Genomic DNA, 20,086 nt, shown 5'->3' with positions numbered 1-20,086 from the left:
CATGAAGGTGCTGGGAGGGAACTGGAGCACCAGGGCACCCAGCACTGCTGTGTCAGGCTTTGACGTGAGTGCTTTGCACAGCTTGGGTTGTTTCACTGAAACAAAAGGGGATGTTTGCGCCCCTGGGTGTGTGGGGGCACTCACTGTCACACTGGTGGCACCAACAGCACCAGCAGGTCCCCAAATTGAAGACGCTCCACACTGCGCTCCTGCCCTGCCCAGGCCTCCTTCTGCTGCTCCTGAGCAGGAAGGAGAGGATGAATGCCAGCCACAGATCCCATGGGGACTTCTGAGTGGCTCCCAGCTCTGGGCAGCTCCCCCTGCAGCAGTGCTCTGCCCCTGGGACAGGGTGCTCCTCATTGCCCACCTGTGTGCTTATCATCACTTACAGCGCTCCCAAAGTGTGCCTGCATTGTGTCGTTTGTTCTGGAAGAAGGAAAATAACCTGACAGTGAAAAATACGACATCATGGTAATTCTAAGCTTTCTGCCCGTTCACATCCGCGTTATCCAGGGATTTCCCAGAGCAAACACTATCAGCTGTTACTTTCCCTTCTCCTGACCTCCCAACAAGCAGAGGCCAGGCTCGTGTGGGAGGGGAGCAGGGTCATGGGGTCCCACCCAGCAGCTCATGGCTGCTGGCAGAGCTCACAGACACCAGAGGGTTTGCAGTGAACACACAGAAATGTGAGCTGGGATTTTCTGTTGGGATCCCGTCCAGCTGCTGACTGTGGTAGATTTGGATGGTTTGTGGTTGAAATGCCTGAGCTGTCAGCAGCTCAAACCACACTTTTGGTTCAGGAAAGCCTTCTGGATGTACTGACTCGGTACCCAGCCCTGCTCCATCTCCCAGGATTTCTCTCTGGTACCCAGGCTGGAGGTGTCTGTGTGGAGCAGGGTGACCCTGGAGGTTCTCGGGGTGCACCAGGCTGCTGCCACAGAAAGCACAGAATCCCAGAGCTGTGGGGGCTGGAAGGGACCTCTGGAGCTCCCCCAGACCAGCCCCCCATGGCACTTCCCTACAGCAGATGCACACAAAACATCCAGGTGGGTTTGGATCACCCCAGAAGAACCCCACCACCACTGTGCCACCCACACAGTGAAGTTTTCCCTGATGTCCAGATGGAACTTGCTGGGCAGCATTGAACAGAGCCCTGACCTCCCCCCCTTCAGATCTCAATCAGCACTGATCAGATTCCCATTCAGCCTTCTCCTCCTCAGGCGCACAGCCCCATGGCTCTCAGCATGTCCCCATCAGGAGGTGATCCAGGTCCCCACCATGTCTGCACCCTCCACTGGGCTCTCCAACTCTTCCCCATCTACCTGGCACTGGGGAGCCCTGTGCTGAGCTCAATGCTCCAGCTGTGCAGAGCAGAAGTGGAGCACCTCCTTGCCCTGCTGGCCACACTCCATGCAGTGCACCCCAGGGTCTCATTGGCCTCCTTGGCCACCAAGGCACACTGCTGACTGGTGGTCATCCTATTTGCCACCAACTCCTTCTCCATAGATCTCCTTTCCAGCAGCTCAGCTCCATACCTGTACATCCCCAGGGGCGATATGGGAAGAAGCATTATGGTAAGGCAGGGAGGCAGGACATCCCCAAAAGGGCCACATACAGACTGTGCAGGGCAATCTCTGCCTCTCTTGGCGGGGTCCCCATCACCTGCCTCGGTGTGGGTGTGCTGTGCTGGGCACTGCGGGATGCTGCCATGGGGTGGTGGGCACAGCTGTATGAAAGCCAACGTTCTGCACCTACACACACACCTCACAGCAACATCTGCAAAATTGCTTGGAAAAAAAAACCAGCCAGATTTTTATTTATAAGCTCCGTGTTTGGATTTTTATAGCGTTTTATGATGCGCATAAATTGTTGTTTAAAAACAGAAAATGTAAACGAAATTCCGGGGGGAAGGCAATTGTTGTTCAGCCCTAACTTTGATAATCTCCTTCCCAAGGAGATCACCATCTTCTGCTTTCAGCTGGTGGTTGCTTTTTGCCGGCTACCGAGAGAGTCAGCTACAGCTCTTTGACTTTATTTATATCCACAGTTCTGAGCTTAAAATGTTTATTCCCCCTTACTGTGTTCACTGTTTAAGAAGACAGAATGTATTTAAAGAAGCAAACCTGTATGGGTGTAGTGGTGGGGCAGCCTTGCTGCGATGTGTGGCTGTGTCTGGGTCCTGGCTGCAGGGCATGTGCATCCTTTGGTGCATAAAGCAACCCCAGCACCACAAGCCCAGTGCTGCTGTGAGAACCCAACACAGAGCAGTGCTAGTGGTGGTCCTCACCTTGGTGCCACAGAATCACAATGGTTGGGTTGGAAGGGACCTCAAGGATCACGAAGCTCCAACCCCCCCCACCACAGGCAGGGCCACCAACCTCCACATGTAATAGCAGCCCAGGCTGCCCAGGGCCCCATCCAGGCTGCCCTTGAACACCTCCAGGGATGGACGGGGCATCCACAGCTTCTCTGGGCAGCTGTTCCAGCACCTCACCACTCTGATAGTAAAGAACTTCCCCCTGACATCCAACCTAAACCTCCCCTCCTTCAACTTAAAACCATTTCCCCTTGTCCTGCTGTTATCTACCCTTTCAAAATGTTGAGGCCATGCCTCGCCTTTCCCTGACAGCCGTCACTGTGCTTTGTATTGAGTAACTGAGCGGAACGGATTGAGAAAACAGACTGTTCACTGTGGGACTAATATTCTCCGTGTCTCAGCTATGTTTCTGCACCAGATACACAGATCTGTGTCAGAGTCTGCTGTGTGGGATCATTTTTGCAGTGCCAGAAGAAAACACAGCTGAACGTGACCCAAGCTGGAAAACACGCTCCATGCTGAGTAACGTAGAGAGCACTGAGGAGGAGCAGAGTTCGGCCGTCTTCGGATTTGTGTGCAAATGTCTATTTTACAATTTTTTTTTCAGTTGCCCCCACAATTCAGGAACTAAAGTCCAGCGGAGTGATGCTTGGAGGGAACGGCCTCATCCGGTGCGAAGGCGCGGGCGTTCCTGCCCCGGTCTTTGAGTGGTACAGAGGAGAGAGGAAGTAAGTACCTGCCTGCACTGCGAGCTGCAGAGCTGCCCAGGGGGAGTCGTGGAGTTTTCTTGCAGCCTTTGTTTCTGTGCTGGTAGATGAGGTATAGTAGGACTGTCCGCAGCTGGGCTGTGATGATGATAATTGCCATAATGAGCCTAAGGTTTAAAGATGCTTTAGTAATTACAGCCTTTGAATAGAGCAGACAGAAAATGTCCACTGGAAAAGTCTAATAAAAAGAGACTGTTTTTATGGATATGGTTTTTTTAAGCCATCTCCATAGGTTTCCTACTGTGGGTTTCAGGGGTGGCTCATGAAGGGGCCTTGCAGCCCAGCTCGGTGCCCACAGCCCTTGCACAGCAGCAGCACCTCTCTGCAGGAGCTCCCAGACTGAGCCCAGCAACCTCAGTGTGTGCCCTGTTGTTCACATCCAGCTCCACTTCTGTGTCAGTAGTGCTTGGTAAAGGTCACGGATATCTCTGTAGTACTGGTTTCAAATAGGAGATTTTGATTTACACTCTCACCTCACCAAAGATCTGGAACCTTCACAGAATGTGAAGTTTAAACATTGGTGCAGGATAAAGTCCTGGTAGAAGCTGTGCAGGTACATCTTCTAGCTGCTGGAATGTCCTGGCTTCTGAGCACTGGGTTTCTCATCAGCTCTAAGATCCCATTACACGTGGGAGCTGACATGAGAATACTAATGACCATATTTCATAGGGAACCATCTGTCAGCTCATTTCTCACTGGCCAGCTGCTCCCCTTAGGAACGCTGCTCTCCCTCCTTCCTGACTTCCCGCAGCAGTTGCAACCATTGCACTCTGACCATAAATCAAAGCATTCTTGAGAACAGCATAATCAACCTTTACTACATGTAACAGCACAGGCTTTCCCTCTGTTGGAGAAATTCATCTGCATCCTATTTCCTAAGGTGCACGTCATATTGTACATATGTCGGGGAGGAGTTGTAGCAGAAAAAAGCTGTTGGAGCACAGGTTTTAATACAGACCATGGCACTCTGGATTCAAGTATTAATTTCCGGCATGATAATCACCTTTCTATTTACAAAAGCCACCAATTCCCTTCTTCTTGAGTGCATTCAGTATCACAAGAGCAGTGGGAAAGGACAAGCAGAGCATTTCAGGACACGGAAGTTGTGCCTTCTGTTTTCCGTTTCAGTTGCTGTGTCACCTGAGGCTTGCGATAATCAGCGAGACAAGCACTGTCCTATTGTGTCTCAGTGCTCAAATATTCTGTTAAATCTAATGGTACATCACTGTTTGTCCAAGAGCTGTTACTGAACACAAGTGGCCACAGAGAGACTGGGAGCCTCCAGAGCACCTCTTGCAGGACAGGGAGGGCTGCACACACACTGTTTACTCCCACTCCTGGGATCATCTCATTGTAAAAAAAAACTAAACTAAAAATCAGACTGACCACTGACTGCATCCAGCTCCACCTACGAGGTGTTTGCAGGACTGATCCTCCCTCCTCACCAGGCTTGCAGCAGTCACTGCTCATTAACTCTCCCTGCCATGCCTGCAGGAAGCTGTGCCGCATTGGGAACACCGAGCTCAGGGCTGAGCACTGCTTGGAGAGAGCAGGGGAGGAACCCAGAGCGCTGCCTGCTATCCCATGGGCATGCAGACCCCACAGCCCTGGAGAGCCCACATGAGCTGAGGATCAGCTGAGGGAATGGGCTGGTTCAGTCTGGAGAAAAGGAGGCTCCAAGGGGCCTTATGGGTCCCTAAAGCTCCTGGCAGGAGGTTGGGAGGAGGGGGGGATCAGCTCCCATGGAACAGTGATAGGATGGGAGGTGATGGCTTCATGCTGTGCCAGGGCAGTGCAGGCTGGGTGTTAAGAGAAATCTCTTCTCTAAATTGTGGTCATAGGGCTGCTATGGTGGCACCCAGGAAGGGAGCTGGGGAAGGAGGCCAGCATAGGGACTGCCCTGGAGGGCTTTAAATCCTGAGCAGGAGCCAAAGAGCTCAAATGCATCACCTTAAGAAAAGGACTGGGTGAAAAGTTAGTAAAAGCTTCTTAAAATTATGGTAGCATTTGGCTTCTAAAGCTGCAAAGGGATTCCCTGTGGAGGGGAGGAGGCTTTGCTGTGCTGACTTTGGTATCTGAAACTCACAACTGCTCAAGTGTGCTGTGCTACGGGGCTGTGAAGAGCTGCATCTCAAAAATTAAACAGCCACGGGGAAAAAGCCCGAAAGCCAGTCATCTAAAAATATTAATTCTCTTATACTTGATAAAGCAAACAAGACCTACATTAGAAATAACAGAACTCGTTATAATGGCTTAATATATTACAATAGTGTGAAGTTATTCAAACATGAAACGAAAGGTAGATACCCCCTGGGGCTGGCACCGACACGTGGTGTTCTCTCCATGCATGGGCATAGTCTCCAAAATAAAAAGGAGATTTCATTTCCATGTACAGCTCATGGTACGGAGCACTGGAGTAAGGAGGTGTGTAGGGTGGCTGCACACGAGTGAAGATGCTGCTCTGGTCTGAAATGGAGCACCACACAGGTAGCAAATGCTGTGTGCAGCCAGTGAGCTGGGCAGGGCTGCAGTTGTTGACTCAGAAGTGCAAGCATCACATTCCTACGGCAGCAAAATCAGGTTCCTACAGCAGCAAATGGAGGTCCTGCAGGTGCTGAGTGCATGGTGACCAAAGCTGGCCATGGGCTCTGGCAGCCACGTGGCAGCTCTGCACTGTGTCCCCAGGCACAGCACAGTGTCATGGGAAACATGGGGAGTTGATTGTGAGCAATCAGCTATAGCTGGTACTTCAATAACGTGGGTACTGCTCCCATCTGACATGTGGTTTGCTTACAACAACAAAATCTAAACTGATCATCTTCCTCTGTGCCAGAGGAGCAGTATGTCCAACTGCTGGAAGCAGTGCTGAAAGCTGCACATCCCATATGGGACAGGGCCATGGAAAGCTCAGCTCAGGGAAAGGGAGTCCAGAGAAAACAGTCATGTTTGGGCTTCTCCTGCATTCCGTTACCTGATTTCTGTTTAAGTGGCTGTCTCAGGATGCAGTGCTGTGGTAGCACATCCTTCCTAATTGCAACCGCAGCTCGTTGCTATGGAGGTCTCTAAAATAAATTGTGGTCACCATCCTAATTAGTGTCTTTCTTGCCTATGTAATCCCAAACTACCACCAGCTGGAGGTGCAGAGGGTTGCGAGCAATCACTGGATTGTGAAAAACACCCTCTGAATGATTTACTGTAAGTCAGAAGTGGGCACAGCATCTTTAGGACGGCGCTCTGTCTCCTACTGCCCACCCACAGCCTGCCCTGCCCCAGGGGCACCAGTGGGGCCATGCAGGTGGGCACTGGGGGTGCTGCTTCCAGTCCAGCCGTGGGCCAAACTGCCCGAGGCTGCTCCCCTCACCTCCAGTGCTGCCAGCAGCCCCCAAAGCAGCCTCATGTGCAAACTGCTTCCTGTGCCATCAGCTATATCCGTTACAAAAATGAAATCAAAAAGGCTATTGCTTATGGTATATAAGTTATAGACTTTTTTTTTTCTTACCTTCTAGACTGATCAGTGGTCAACAAGGAATTACTATTAAAAATTATAGCACGAGATCACTTCTTACTGTTACCAATGTGACAGAAGAGCACTTTGGCAACTATACCTGTGTTGCTGTCAACAAGCTCGGGATGACCAATGCCAGCCTGCCTCTCAACCGTAAGTAATGTAGCTGTGTGACAAGTGTTCGTGCTCGTTTGTTTCCACATGCCTGGGTTCAAAAGCAAAAAGGTGTCAGCCTGCTTTTTCTTTGCCTCGTTTTTCCCGCAAGTCACACAAATACCACGACAGTCCTCAGCAGAGGGGAATAACACACCTGGTTGTTTCTTCTGTGCTGCAGAAGGGTTTCTGTTTTGGAAGTGATGCCACATTTTGGGGGCAGTAACAAATTACGGGTGTACAAAAAGACACGAGAGCTCATCCTGCTGTGTGCACAGACACTTAGCATGGCACAACCTTCCTGGACTGGCTGGTCAAGGCAGCACCATGAGCACCATTCGAAACTCCTTGAGACATCTCCAAGGTGCACTGAGCTGCAGCCCAGCAGCACTGCATGCCCCTGGTTGCATACACCAGGCGGTGGGGGGAGCTTTGGGGATGTGCCATGGCATCCTTTGATGAAGACAGTAGCCACTGGGATAAGCAAAGCAGAGCGCTGAGATACTCTAACATGAAGCTTACATAAAATGGGCCTCCAATGTCCTACTTGAAAGATATTTATAGCCGTGACTTCATCATATTTCACATTTTTTGCCTCTCTAGCCATCTGTTAGTGGCATCCAAAGATGTTCATAGCTGAACTTCCCGTGGTAATCTGTCCTGTTTTCCTAGCAATAATACTGAAAGACATGCATGAAGATATTCCTTAGTGGAAATCGGAGTGCAGATTTTCATCTCCTTCAATCTTAGGGTTATTACCTTGTGACCACAAAGCTTCGTTCTTGCTGTGCTTCCCCTGCGTCGGCGCTATTGGGATATTTAAACCACCACCACAGAAGTGTAATGCACAGAAGGCAGCGTAAGGTCTTTCCTTCTGTTCCATTTCAGATCTGAGCAATCATTAACAAAGTGAACACAATGCAGCACATCTTTTAAACAGAAAATGCAAAAAGTGAGAACAGAGGGATATTATACCAGAAGCAGGCAGGATTTGGTGCGTTTTCGGCTCAGAGAAAGTAAAGCAAAGGTGTGGGTTAATTTTGAACAAAGCAGTTCTGTTGCTGCCAGGATTCTATCAGCTTTCTTTGCTGGGGTGATTAAGTGCCACGTGCCCACTGTTACAATGCACTGAGTGCAGACAGTGAACACCTCAGGTAAGTGCCAAGTGCGTTGTTAGAAACAACAGCAGCAGGGATTCTCTGAGGTGAAAGAGGTGGGTATGGGATGGGAGAGGAAGTGCTGAAACGTGGGTCTGATTCTGACCACTCCATTGAGATGTGGGGGAGCTGCTGAGGTGTGTCTGAAAGGCTGAGATGGAGGGGTCTGCTTCGTGCTGCCATCCTGTCGATTCTAATCAAAACAAGGAGAGGTTCCCAAGGGGTGATCTGGATTTCAGTTGGGAATTAAGAGCGTTTGACGTGGGTGGGGGCGTTTATCCTTCTTCAGACTTTACATCAGTATCAACAGGAAAGAGTTTCTCTTTTTTTAGCATAGAAGAGAAAAATAAGGTGTCCCAGGGTAACGACCTCTTAAACGTGGATTCCCTGATACTGCAGAGGGGATTTTCTCTCATGAAATGCTGCTTGCATTTTATTTTGTTAGCAGCTGTAAAATGGACAAACTGAGCCTTGTGGGAAGAATTCAGAGCAGTAGTGGCTCCAGTAAAGTAACAAGTGGCAGTTCGGTAGTTACTCACGTCCAAGTCCATTCTATCACCTAAATGTGTGGGGTTTTGACACTGCTCCTGTGCTGTGGCTGATTGTACATGTGCAGGATCCCCCAGCAGCGTGAGATGAACTGTGTTGGACGGTCCCATCCTGCCATCTATGGGCCTAATTCATCACATGCGTAGTGCTGCCCGTCTCAGCTATTCCCAGAATATTTGGTACTTAAGAAGAATGTATTCTTTTCCTGTAAGGCATGGACTTGCTGATTCATTAAATCCAATTTCTGCAGAAAACACATTATGGTATGGACTCAGGGTATGAGGTTTCATTTACCAGTGGAGAATGGAGTAATAATTAAGCAGATCTTGCTTTTAAATTGGTGCCATTTTAATTCGAGACAAAAGGCAATTTCCTGCAGATAACTTTGCAAGGCCACCGTGAAGGCAGTGAGCCATCATTAACCTCTGGCAGCGAGGTGGGCTCATTCAGCCACCACTCTGAGAAGCAGCCAGAGGTGAGGTGGTACCAGAGGTGAGCACCGGAGCAGCAGTGTCCCCAGGGGAACGTGCCCTGTCCCCATGCAGCCCCTCCATGTCCCAGCACATGGGGCCAGGGCTGGAGTGCTGGTCTTTATCAAAGCTGGGTCACGCTGGGAGGTTGTCTCCTCTGCCTGAGCACTTGCTGCATTACAGCAGGACACGGGGCGGCTGCTGAAATTCCATGTTTCAATCTGAATGTAGATTTAATCTATACATCTGTAGGAACTGTAAATCTGCTTAGAAAGAAGCAGTTCACAGGGGCATAAAATTCCCGACAACGTGTGATCTCTGTGTCTCTACAAGATAAGACACCCACAAAAGTCTGGATTGATGCAAGCCGTCACCTCACAGACAACAGATGAAAATAATCATTGTGTCTCTAGCAGATAGGGATCTGATTATTCTCAGGTAAAGGCAGTATTTTGGTTGTATTTTAAAAGCACACCTCCTAGGCACTCCTGAGTGCTTTTTATGAGTGCTATAAAGAGTTCACTTGGGAAGGGATACCTTCTTAAGAAAGCTTGCAATAGAGAAGCACCCGTGCCCATCACCTGCAGCTGCCCTGGAAGTGATGCCCTTCGGTGGCTGCCTTTGTGCCCCACGGGTGCTGCTGAGTGTTGGGAGAATGTGGCTTATACAGAAATCAGGTGTATCGTCAGTAGTTGCTCTAAAACGTCAATAGCCGTGAAGGGCTGCAACAAAGGTCAGCAGTGACACTAGGAAGGGGAAGGAGAGTGCAGCAAGGCATGTCAGGGATGTAGCAGTATTTTCTGTGCTAATGTAATTGCTGCAGCTAAACAGAAGTACCTTATTGCATAAGCATCCAACTGTGAGCTTACCGGTAGTGCAGCATGGTTATGATCTTGTCTCAAAGAGTTTGTATGCCAGGAAGCACCAGACCGTGCCTCCATTACATGTGTTCATTGCATTGTATGTTGGTTCCTACAGAAAGATCCCTAATCAAACTGCTGTGCCAATATTTTAATTGAGTTTCATGTCTGAAGTGCAAGAAATTAATATTCTTCCAAAATTTTAAGTTAACTCTTTGTAAATGGCACTGCCTGCTTGGGACTTATGTTCACACCATTCGGTGTCATCATTAAACTCAGCCATTGCTTTCTATTGACTGAGAATTTGTGTATTTGTCCACATGAAGGGGTCTCTGCTAAGTTTTAGCTCAACAGCTTTGGCTGCCCTTCCACATCTGACATTTGAGAAAGAAATTTACTCTCTGGGGAAATTCCCTTTGTGTTCACACTTTCAGCTTTCTGCAGTTACCTAGAAATGTTTTACTATTGTCCCTCTCACAGTCTGGTCCTTAGGACAAATCACAATTAAATTGGTGTTGTTTTGTGTTATGTCTCAACCAGACAAGTGACACACATAAAATTATACAGATATATCCATATAACTGTAGAATGTAAGTGAAAACTCCTGTACTCATTAGAAGCTGATTCAAAGACTGCTGCAGTAAATCAATAGATGCTTCTTGATTTAATAATGTTTGGCTCAAGCCCAAAGTCTGCTGTAGAAGTCGCAGTGCAGAGGGCTGATGCCACACACCAGTGTCTGCATCAGAGGTGTCCGGTGCTGCCCCTGCAGTGCAGTCAGTGGCCCAAATGCTCACTCAGCTCTTGCTGAACACACAGACCCCACAAAGCCAAGTCAGACCTTTTCATGGTGTGTTGTCCCATCTGAAAACTTGTGTCTGTGCTGCACCCCCCTATTAAGACCAAAGGAGATTTTGTTTTAGTTCTTCTGTGTGCTCTGTCTTTGCTGATGGGGCTTCTCATTGAAGCCCTCACTTTACTCTCTGTGTCCAAGCTGGGCAAAGAAGCCTGGATGCTGCGGGAGAGGTGACCCATCAAGGATGGAGCCCAAGATGGCCACCCAGCTAGTCAGTATGTGTGAATCTGGGGAGCTGAACAGCATGTAAATAAATCTGAGTGCTTTCTTTACATCACATTTACATCAGATATGCCTGAGGAACTAGTGCCACAAAGCAGTGCTGAGACATGGAGCACAGCAGAGTTAAAAACACAGCACCTTGAATTCATATACTCACCCAGAACAAGTCAAATGGCCAAATCTTCCATTCATGTCAGTCATAATAATTCTGTTACGTGCTGAGCATGAGATCCTTCCATAAGGATGCTGACCGCTGCTCCAGGTAGCAAATACTGAGAGCTGAGGAGAAGCATTCACAGAATCACAGAATCACAGAATGACCCAGGTTGGAAGGGACCTCAAGGATCATGTAGTTCCAACCCCCCATTCCAGGTATCCATTCTCCAAGTTGAGCTTTATTCTGAGTGATATGACAGTAAGTGACTGAGATGGAACAAGGTGGGAATAACTGCTTTGAGAAAGACCAGGTCCACATGCTTCCCCTTGACAGAGGCCTAAGAACATGTTTGTGTCCGAGGGGGAGCAATTTATGTTCATCTTTATTATGGCTCCTTACAGCAGTCGCCTTTTGTGTTAGTTTTTGTGAAGTTTGTGTTCGTACTCTTAAATTGTGTAGTCGTAACCATATGCTTCAGATACATATTTCTACTGCAATATGATAATCCGGAGAGGCTGAAGCATGTCTACGAGCATGTCTAGCAGCATATCTAAACTTTCATCCTAAGTATCAGCTAATTATGGTGATTAAAACAGCCATAGTCATCTATGGAAGTCCCCTACAACGTTCCCCAATGAGGGCGAGGAGCTCGGGAGGTCGGGGTTCTTTCTGAACCAGTGTTCCTTTTTGTGATACAGAAGGGGTAGGAAATGTTGAAGTAAATTAACATATGAGAAGAAGTGAAAAATCCAAAGTGGAACATGCGTAACAAATGGGGGAAAATGAGAAGTGTTATAAATACTGACATAAATACCGACATAAATACATTTTGTGAGTCAATCTGCTATGCAGGCTGCGGGCTCGGTCGCAGAACGGTGGGGGAGGTTTGTGAAGTGCTGGTAGGAGACAAAGGATGAAAAATTCCCATGTCAGGAGAATGAAAATGAGTGTTTCTTCATTAAAATATACTGCTGAAGGGAGAGCCGCTTTATGTAACATGTTGCTCAGGCCAGAAATATGGGACTTTGACGAATCAGCTGCTGATCAAGAATACTAAGAATTTTCATGAACGTCCTGGAATGGATTTGAAGCTCCAGATGTCAGCACTGTGTGCTTGCTGCTCTTTGGGTGGAAGCCCGAATCCCACTTGTAGTACCTGATGAGAGCTTTTCTCTTCGTTTTGTGTTACTTTTTGTCAACAGCAACACAAACAGCCTTGGTCTGACACAGGGATGATCCGCTGACTAAATTCTGGGTTATTGAACAGCAGCAGCTGCTTGAAACCCATGTTTATCTGCAAAAAAAAGAATTGTTTGCATCTCTCATGCCACGTGTTCTCTAATAAGATTACTAAAAATAATGGACACGGATAATCTCCACCGCATTTATTTACATTTCCCTGAAAGCTGTTGTGCAGTCCCAGGCATCCAAAGAGCCCACGGGGTGAATAAAATCAGAAGGAAGACTCTTTCTGGGGGAGAGATAACAACAGATTCTGAGGTTTTGGTGAGCCCACGCCACGAGCAACAGCTGACCGCTGTGGTCTGCCCCCTACAGAATGGAATGCCGAGGTGTCCCAGTAAGGCTCTAAAAGTGGCGCAGTGGTACACCCACACACTGGGAAGAGGTGAGGGGAGCAGCAGTGCTGCAGCAGTGACCGAGCCACTCGTTATTCATCATTTCTTATTGTCTGACGCTCTGGAAGTAGGACCTGGCTGTGCTGCTGCACATGACAGCAGAGCACGGGGAAATTGCCCTTGTATAAATATTTGAGCAATAGCGGCTGAGCAGAGTGGGAACCTGGGAGTGCATTGCCTCTGCATGTAAATCAATGCAATAAAGCATTGTGAGAAGGCCGTTTAGGCCAAGGGATGAGGCCGGTCCAGAAATGAATGGGTACGATCTTGTCACCAATAAATCCCATCTGAGCTGGGTTCTGTTGCACTCCGCCACAGTGAGCAGCAGCACAGGCAGCTGGAATTATTTCTACATGGAAGCTTAGTGAGTTTGTCAGAGGGATTTGCCCTCAGTGCTAAAGAAATGAACTTAAGGCCTCAGGTTTGCTGCAGCAGACAAAGGCCCTGTTGCAGTGCAGCTGCAGAGCAGCTCCACACCAGCACTGTGCAGGGGTACCTGCACTCCTCCTGCACCCCAAGGGCATGTGGGTGGCTGAGCTGGGATGTGGCCTTTGCCTGATTCACCTGCTACTTTGCAAATCATTTGTTGCTGTCTGCATTCACCCCTTACAGTGTGTGCTTGGATCTGCTGTTCCCATATAAGCTTTTTGCAGACTTTTGCCCCTTGATCTCAGGTTCCAAGAGCTCTCTGGGCAATGAAAGCAGTTCATCCCACTGCGTGTCTGCAGGACAACTTGTCCCATTGAGCAGTGAGGCACCAGCTGTTCTGGCCCTGCCTGTTTTCCAACACACATCTGTATCAAGTGGAAAACTTCTCTGCAACCAGGGTTGGATGTCAGGGGGAAGTTCTTTACTCTGAGAGTGGGGAGGTGCTGGAACAGCTGCCCAGAGAGGCTGTGGATGCCCCGTCCATCCCTGGAGGTGTTCAAGGCCAGCTTGGATGGGGCGCTGGGCAGCCTGGGCTGCTATTACATGTAGAGTTTGGCCGCCCTGCCTGTGGTGGGCATTGCACTCCTCTCCCTTTCTTGGATGCTGGTGCAGAGCACTGCATGGCACTGTGGGGCTCTGTTTTCCTTGATGAAGTTCAAATCCACATCATGTAACATTCTCTTTCTCCAACTCTGTCCGGAGATGTGCAACTATAACTCCAGCTTAATTAAGTTTCCTTTTGCAGAAATTACAGACGGTTGTGAATTTCATCATGGCACTGGCACACTCCACCATGTAATTTATAGAGATTTGTAATGATTCATTTGATAGGCATTGTCTGTGGATTTCGGTTCATCAGGGATCAGTAGAACTCTAATTACATAGTAATTATTAAATAACTTATTCACAAATTGCTGTTCCAGTGAGATCAGATAGCAGAGCAGCCAAGCTGCTCCAGTCAGGGTGGCCTCAGAGCACAGTGCATGGAGCTGGTGAGAGACTATAGCAGTGACAGTGCAATGCTGGGGGGAGAGAACCACCTGTGCCCCTGTTCCTGAGGCAGGACAGGTCTTCCTCCTTCCCAGAGACAGCTTTCATACAATCACAGAATGGCCTTGGTTGAAAAGGACCACAATGTCCATCTGGTTCCAACCCCCTGCTACGTGCAGAGGGTCACCAACCACCTAAACAGGCCACCCAGAGCCACATCCAGCCTGGCTCTGAATGTCTCCAGGGAGGCCTCAGGAGCACATGCAGTAGTGAGGTGCTGCATCCCACACAGCCCTGCATCCAGGCTGCCAGCATTGCAGTTCTGCGTGAGAACAACCCCCCTGTCCTGACCAGGCTTTATTCAATTACATATTTCCTGCTTCCTGCTTATTACCATAGACCTGGCAATGCCATTCCTTCAGGGCTGTTATCAGCAGCAGGCATGCCGCCGTGAGCACAAGGAGAGGGCAGCTCTGTGGTACACACCGTGCTGCATCTCTAACGTCTATTTCGCCTTATTTACTTCCAGAAATACATCGACAGTTGTGTGAATTTAAAGGATGACCTCTGAGAACAAGAATATAATTGTTGGAGTGAGTGCAATGCTAATTGTGTGTTTCTGAACAGCAAAACTGCTAACAGATTCCCCTGCCTGCATTATTCATCAGGCGCTGGTGGATACATATGAATGAAGAACTGAGCTCAAAAGATCCCCAATACTTTGTCACCTTTTCTTCATTTTGGTGTGGTCTCAACTGCTGTAAAATCATTGAAGTATTCCCTGGGAAAAAAAATCTGAAGTAGGACATAAGGAATAATATACCAGTATTGCTTGTCCTCTATGATAGTATACCTGGAACAAGTAAACAAGAATATTTCCTGTAACTTTCACAATGTGGGTGTAATTAAGGTGTTGATAGGAATGAGAAATTAGAGAAATTTATCACTTTTCTTCACCTGGTTTATTGCTGAAATCACAGACAGGTGACCCAGCACCAGGCAGGAGCAGACTCATTAACAGCCTCATTAGACCTCTGACATCTGCACAAGTTCATATTCATCGTAGCAGCCCTGGCAGTGATGCTGTGTGCCTGTTCATGCTTTTGCTCACTCTGTACAGCAGCTGTGCATCTCTCTTCTATCAACTTGGTTAGAGCAGAATGGAAAGGGTTTAGGGAATCCTAGAATGGCTTGGCTTGGAAGGGACCTCAAGGATCATCAGGCTCCAACCCCCATGGCTGCAGGCAGGGCTGCCAACCCCCTACTTTTAATACTCGACCAGGCTACCCAAGGATGCATTTATAAATGGCTTTTGGAGGACTTGTAAACATTCTCTTTACTCCTCCATGAGTAGAGCCATTCCTTCTCCTTCATTTGTTTCAATTAAAAACACGCAAGTTACTTGGAGACTTGTTCTTTGCTAAGTGGTCCTGATGGGTTCTGCTGGGACAGCCAAGGCTGCCCTGCGTGCTGTGACTGCAGACGGGGTGGCTAAGGCTTTCTTTCCTTGTTGGGACTTAGTAAAATTAAACAGAGGAGGGAAAAAAATATTGACATCTGCAGCAGAAATGCTGAGTCATGGCCTGAATCAGTGATGGAGCACCTGGTGGGAAGGCAGGGGAGTTCAGGTACATGCAGAGTAATGCAACTCAATGCACCTGAGTGACCAGAAGGGCTGGAGTCAGGATCCACCCCTTCCTAGCCCTTATTTACGCATTGGCTGTGGTGGCGAGGGCATCTCACTGGAGATCTCTGTCTGCCTGAGGTCTTTCCAAGATAAGCAGATTCTTTCCTTTATTCCTGTTTTTACAGCTGTTGCATTTGAGTCAACCCTCACTTGATGTAGCCTGGGATCTTGCTGCTCTGCTCTCTTTGCTGTGTTTTCTCTCATGTTAGAACTCCGCAGTCAGAGCAATGTAGTGTTGTAGTGGTGGTGGCTGGAGTGCAGCAGGGATGGCACAAAGGATGGAATGAAACAACTGCTCAGTGACTGCAGGTTTCAGATTCAAAGGTGATGTTTTCTCTACGTGTCTCCTGGGCTCTGAGCTATTAAACGCTTGTCATCCCATAATAAGGGAACAAACGACTTAAATAAAATAAACCATCTCTTGGCAATTAAGGTGCAATAACTCAAATCTCTAAAAGAGCTCAAATTGTAATTGCAGGATATTAATGGTGAGTAAAAGGCACAGAATAAATTAAGGGCACGTCTCTCCCCAGCCCGCTTGCACTTTCCATCCAAAAGATTTATTATTAAAGAAGTTTTTCCATTTTCCATTTAGTGTTGTTCTCAAACAGTCCTTGGCTTACCCAGGCTTAAGGAGCTTTATTTCAAAATAAATCATTAATCTTTAGCATAGCTGACATAGCCCAGGGGAGATGAGATTAAATAAGCCTGCTTAATTATCAAAGGCCATAGAGGAAAACAGTTATGAGGGTTTTTTTCCAATTAATACATGTGTTAGTATTAGATTGGGAGCGGTATTTTGGACCAGTTATTGATTTCTCCAATACGTGAGAAGTCTAAATATTATTATATCAAAATCTGATGCTTTTACTGATGGAGGCTGAAACAAACAAACTAAAAGCTTCTTGTATTCCTCATTGCAAAATGCTCTCTGTGGCCTCTAGAAGCGCTCGCCTGTAGCAGTGTGTTATGGCACCGTTTCAGAGTTAGAAACTGCACTCTTGTTAGGGAAGATGCTCTGAGCGAGCAGCTCTCTAACCAGGCATCCTGTAGTAAAACATATTATAGAGGTGGGAGTTCTCATACAGCGTGTGTCAATGCCAGTGTATGTAAATAGGGATATGTGTGCTCCTTCAGTGCACCTAATCCAGCTGCAGTCTGATGCTGCTTTTGCTGGGCTGTCTGTGTTGCCTTATTTTCTTTCTTGTCCCACAGTGGGAGGCCTCTTGGCTTCTTCCCACCTTCTTCTTCCCAGCCCTCAGCAATGTTGTCTCCATCCCAAGGAGCTGCTGCTGGCCGGGGCATTGTGGCATTGTGCTGCTCTGAAGTGCCACACTTTGCAGGGATGTGGAATAGTTAAGGTTGGAAAAGACCAGTAAGATCACCAAGTCCAACCACAGCAGTGTGGCTGCATGCTGGGTTTGGTCCCGGCTTGTACAAATATTGTGTTTTAAAATAGCAAGGTGCTTCTGTGAATGTGTGTGTTGGTCTCCAGCAGTGAGGAGCTGCCCGGCCTTGAGCTTCCTTGAAGTGCTGAGAGGCAGCAGAAGCTCCACAGTCACTGCTGCTGCTCCTACCCTCCGTCTCCTGCAGCGCTGTGAGCCCTGGGACGAGGCCTCTGGGTTCTTCCTGGGTCCTAAACCTCAGCTTGTGCCAAAATGCATTTTGAGCATTCATCCATAATTCAAGGAACAAAAAGCAAGACAGCAAGTTTGCTGCCGAGAAGGCAGAACTGGGGTTAGGCAAGTCAACTCCAACCTGCGGGTAGGGCTGCACAGCCTTCTCTCTGAGCCAAGTAACAGAGCCCCTGGGTTCGTGTGGAGAATGAGACATTGCTGGAATCAGTGGAGCTCATCAGACATCACCGTGCATCCTTATTTAAATCACTGAATCATAAAATTCCTCAGGTTTGAAAAGACCTTAAAGATCACCAAGTCCAACTGCAACCCAACTGTACTGCCCGAACTCTAACAACCCTCTGCTAAATCACGTCCCATCCCTGAGCACCACATCCAAACAGTCTTTAAGCACATCCAGGGATGGGGACTCGACCACCTCCCTGCACAGCCCATTCCAGTGCTTAACAACTCTTCCTGTAAGGAAGTTTGTCCTGATATCCAACCTAAACCTCCCTTGGTCCTGTCACCAATGAGAAGAGGCCAGCCCCGCTCTCACTGTAATCACCTGTATCTTTGTGATTGTTTGGTGCCTGTGCAATATTTTATAAGTGATTTGGATGTATTGGCAGCACTGATCAAGGAGGCAAATAAATGTTTTTAAGATCATAAATGATCATCTGTATGAGCAGAATTATTCAAGTTGGTAATTTGGTCAGGAAACTGTACAATATTTTTGGGGGACCATGTCCATCAGTTACTGCGCTTAGAATTGTTTGGGCATCATATTAAGCCAGAAAGTGTTTGCTGGGGAGAAAAAGCAAAACTGGGTGAGCATGGAGCGTGTGCTCAGAGCTGCTGGCTTCTGGTTCCATTAGTTCCTTGTTACTGTCAAAATATGGTCAATGATCTTTGGAGCTTGGTAATTTCGTTAAATCTTTTTCATTACGGTTATTGAATTGCGGCATTGAAGTGGTAGCTTGCTTCTGTGTGAGATTGACTGGGACTGGTATTTCATTTTGCATAACGCTATACATAGCTAATAAAAGGGCACGGAATAATGAATTCTAAAGTACAATTATAACAGAATCCACAGATGATTGTTTCATTAAGCTGAATGCTGGAGAGCTTTGGCCCCTTGTTAACTTTTCCCATTGCCTGTCGTGGTTGCCCCAGGTGAAGTAAACATCTCCTAAATGCCTTCAGTGTTTCTGATCAATGTTTTATTGTGGAAAGAGTACAATAACTTAGAAGATGAGCATTTTTAAGCGTTCACTAAAGCACCAGACTATTCCTTAAAAACAGCCTTTGTTCAACATTGTTAACTGTGCTTATATTCATCATAAGAAACTACCTTCGATAAATGGAGCAGAAAAAAACCTTTTTCCAGGCAGGCTTCAGTATTTCCCAGGAGAAATGTGGCTGAGCTGGGGAGCTCCAAGGGCAGCTGTGCAAAGAGGACAAGCAGACATGTGCACATCTGGAGCCCTCACGTTGCACACTGTGGGCACGGGAAGGAAGTGTTGGGCAGGCATGGTGTGCACTGGACAGGCATGGTGTGCACTGGGCAGACACGGCCTGCATGCTGCCATGGCCACCAGCTGTGTGAATAAGTCGTCGTTTGTGTCTGTTGCATGACTGTTTGCTGTCTCATTCTGTATTTGTCTTCCATGTGTGATTAATGCCCAAATGTTCTTTTTTTTCCTTTTTTCTTTCTTCCTTTTCCCTTTTTGTAGAAATAATTGAGCCTACTACCTCTAGTCCTGTCTCAAGCCCAGGTCAGTATCCACATACATTCACAGAGTATGTTTGGGTACTTTTTCTCCAGGAAGCGGGACTGGTGCATTGCCATATCAATAGCAGGGATTGATAACGGGCAGTTCTGTTGTGGTAGTGCCGGGCTGTCTCCTTTCTGTCTCTGTGCATCCATTGATTTGTCTTTCCTCCACACTCCTGTGTTTTGTTCTGTTCTTATGTTTCCCCTGCTGAGAAACCTTTTCCTCTTCACATCCCTGCACTCCCTCTCCCATTCCTTCTCTGCCCCAGGGCCGTGCAGTAGATGTGCACAGGGCAATGCAGCCACGTGTGTTGTTGTTGTGGTGTTTTTGTGATAACCTGGCTGTTCTTTCTGTGATTGTGCACGTTTGTTTGAGGCTTATATGTTGTTGTATTGCTGCTGAATGGCCCATAGGATGGCTCTGGGTCGCTGCTGTGAGACCCTCTCTTGCTATAGGGTCCCAGAAGGTGTTCCCAATGAGTTGCAAATCCTGCCCTTGTGCTTGACCAACTGCAGGAGGTCCTGGCTGTGCGTGGGAGCTCCTTGTGTTCTTGGGGCTTCCATTTGCCCTGGCAGCACACGGGTAGTGCTGGTCAGCCCAGCACAGGGAGGCAGGGGCTGCCCAAAGCTCCCTAACTGCTGGAAGAGTATTGCCGACCATTTCCCAAAGGTTCTGGGCTGGGTAAGTCACAAATCTCACATGCTCTGCTCTGCTTCCCGTTCCTGTGTTAAATGTATTCCCAGGATGTGACTGCAGCATCAGACCAGCCAGGGGAATGTGATTTCCCTGTGCACAGTGGGGTAAGGTGTGCAGTGCTCAGGCACTGGGGAGCAGAAGGAAGATGGGGGTGAAAAAGATGTCATCCTCTTATATCAATCCCTGTCTTTATTATGAGAGCATGTGATCAAGAGATCTGTATTTGAAGTACAGAGTGAA

At 47.9% G+C, this 20,086-nt stretch overlaps 1 protein-coding gene across 3 annotated transcripts in view; it reads left to right on the top strand.

Annotated features, from left to right (window-relative positions):
- NEGR1 (neuronal growth regulator 1) overlaps positions 1 to 20,086 on the top strand; it is a 160,629-nt gene that overhangs the window by 118,866 nt on the left and 21,677 nt on the right. Inside the window, exons 5-7 of one of the 3 annotated variants that reach the window (XM_032446132.2) lie at positions 2,925 to 3,045; positions 6,591 to 6,742; positions 19,109 to 19,150. The exons of 1 other annotated variant lie outside the window; for it this stretch is intronic. In XM_032446132.2, the coding sequence (XP_032302023.2) occupies positions 2,925 to 3,045; positions 6,591 to 6,742; positions 19,109 to 19,150 (315 nt within the window). The remainder of the gene's footprint in view (positions 1 to 2,924; positions 3,046 to 6,590; positions 6,743 to 19,108; positions 19,151 to 20,086) is intronic. One more of the 3 variants, XM_015870907.3, reaches the window with a different exon arrangement.

This window comes from Coturnix japonica, chromosome 11, assembly GCF_054131305.1.
Source record: "Coturnix japonica strain WE chromosome 11, WE-NBRP24, whole genome shotgun sequence".
Lineage (NCBI taxonomy): Eukaryota > Metazoa > Chordata > Aves > Galliformes > Phasianidae > Coturnix > Coturnix japonica.
The sequence above is the reverse complement of the archived record's forward strand: the minus strand, read 5'-3'. Positions and strand labels throughout refer to the sequence as shown.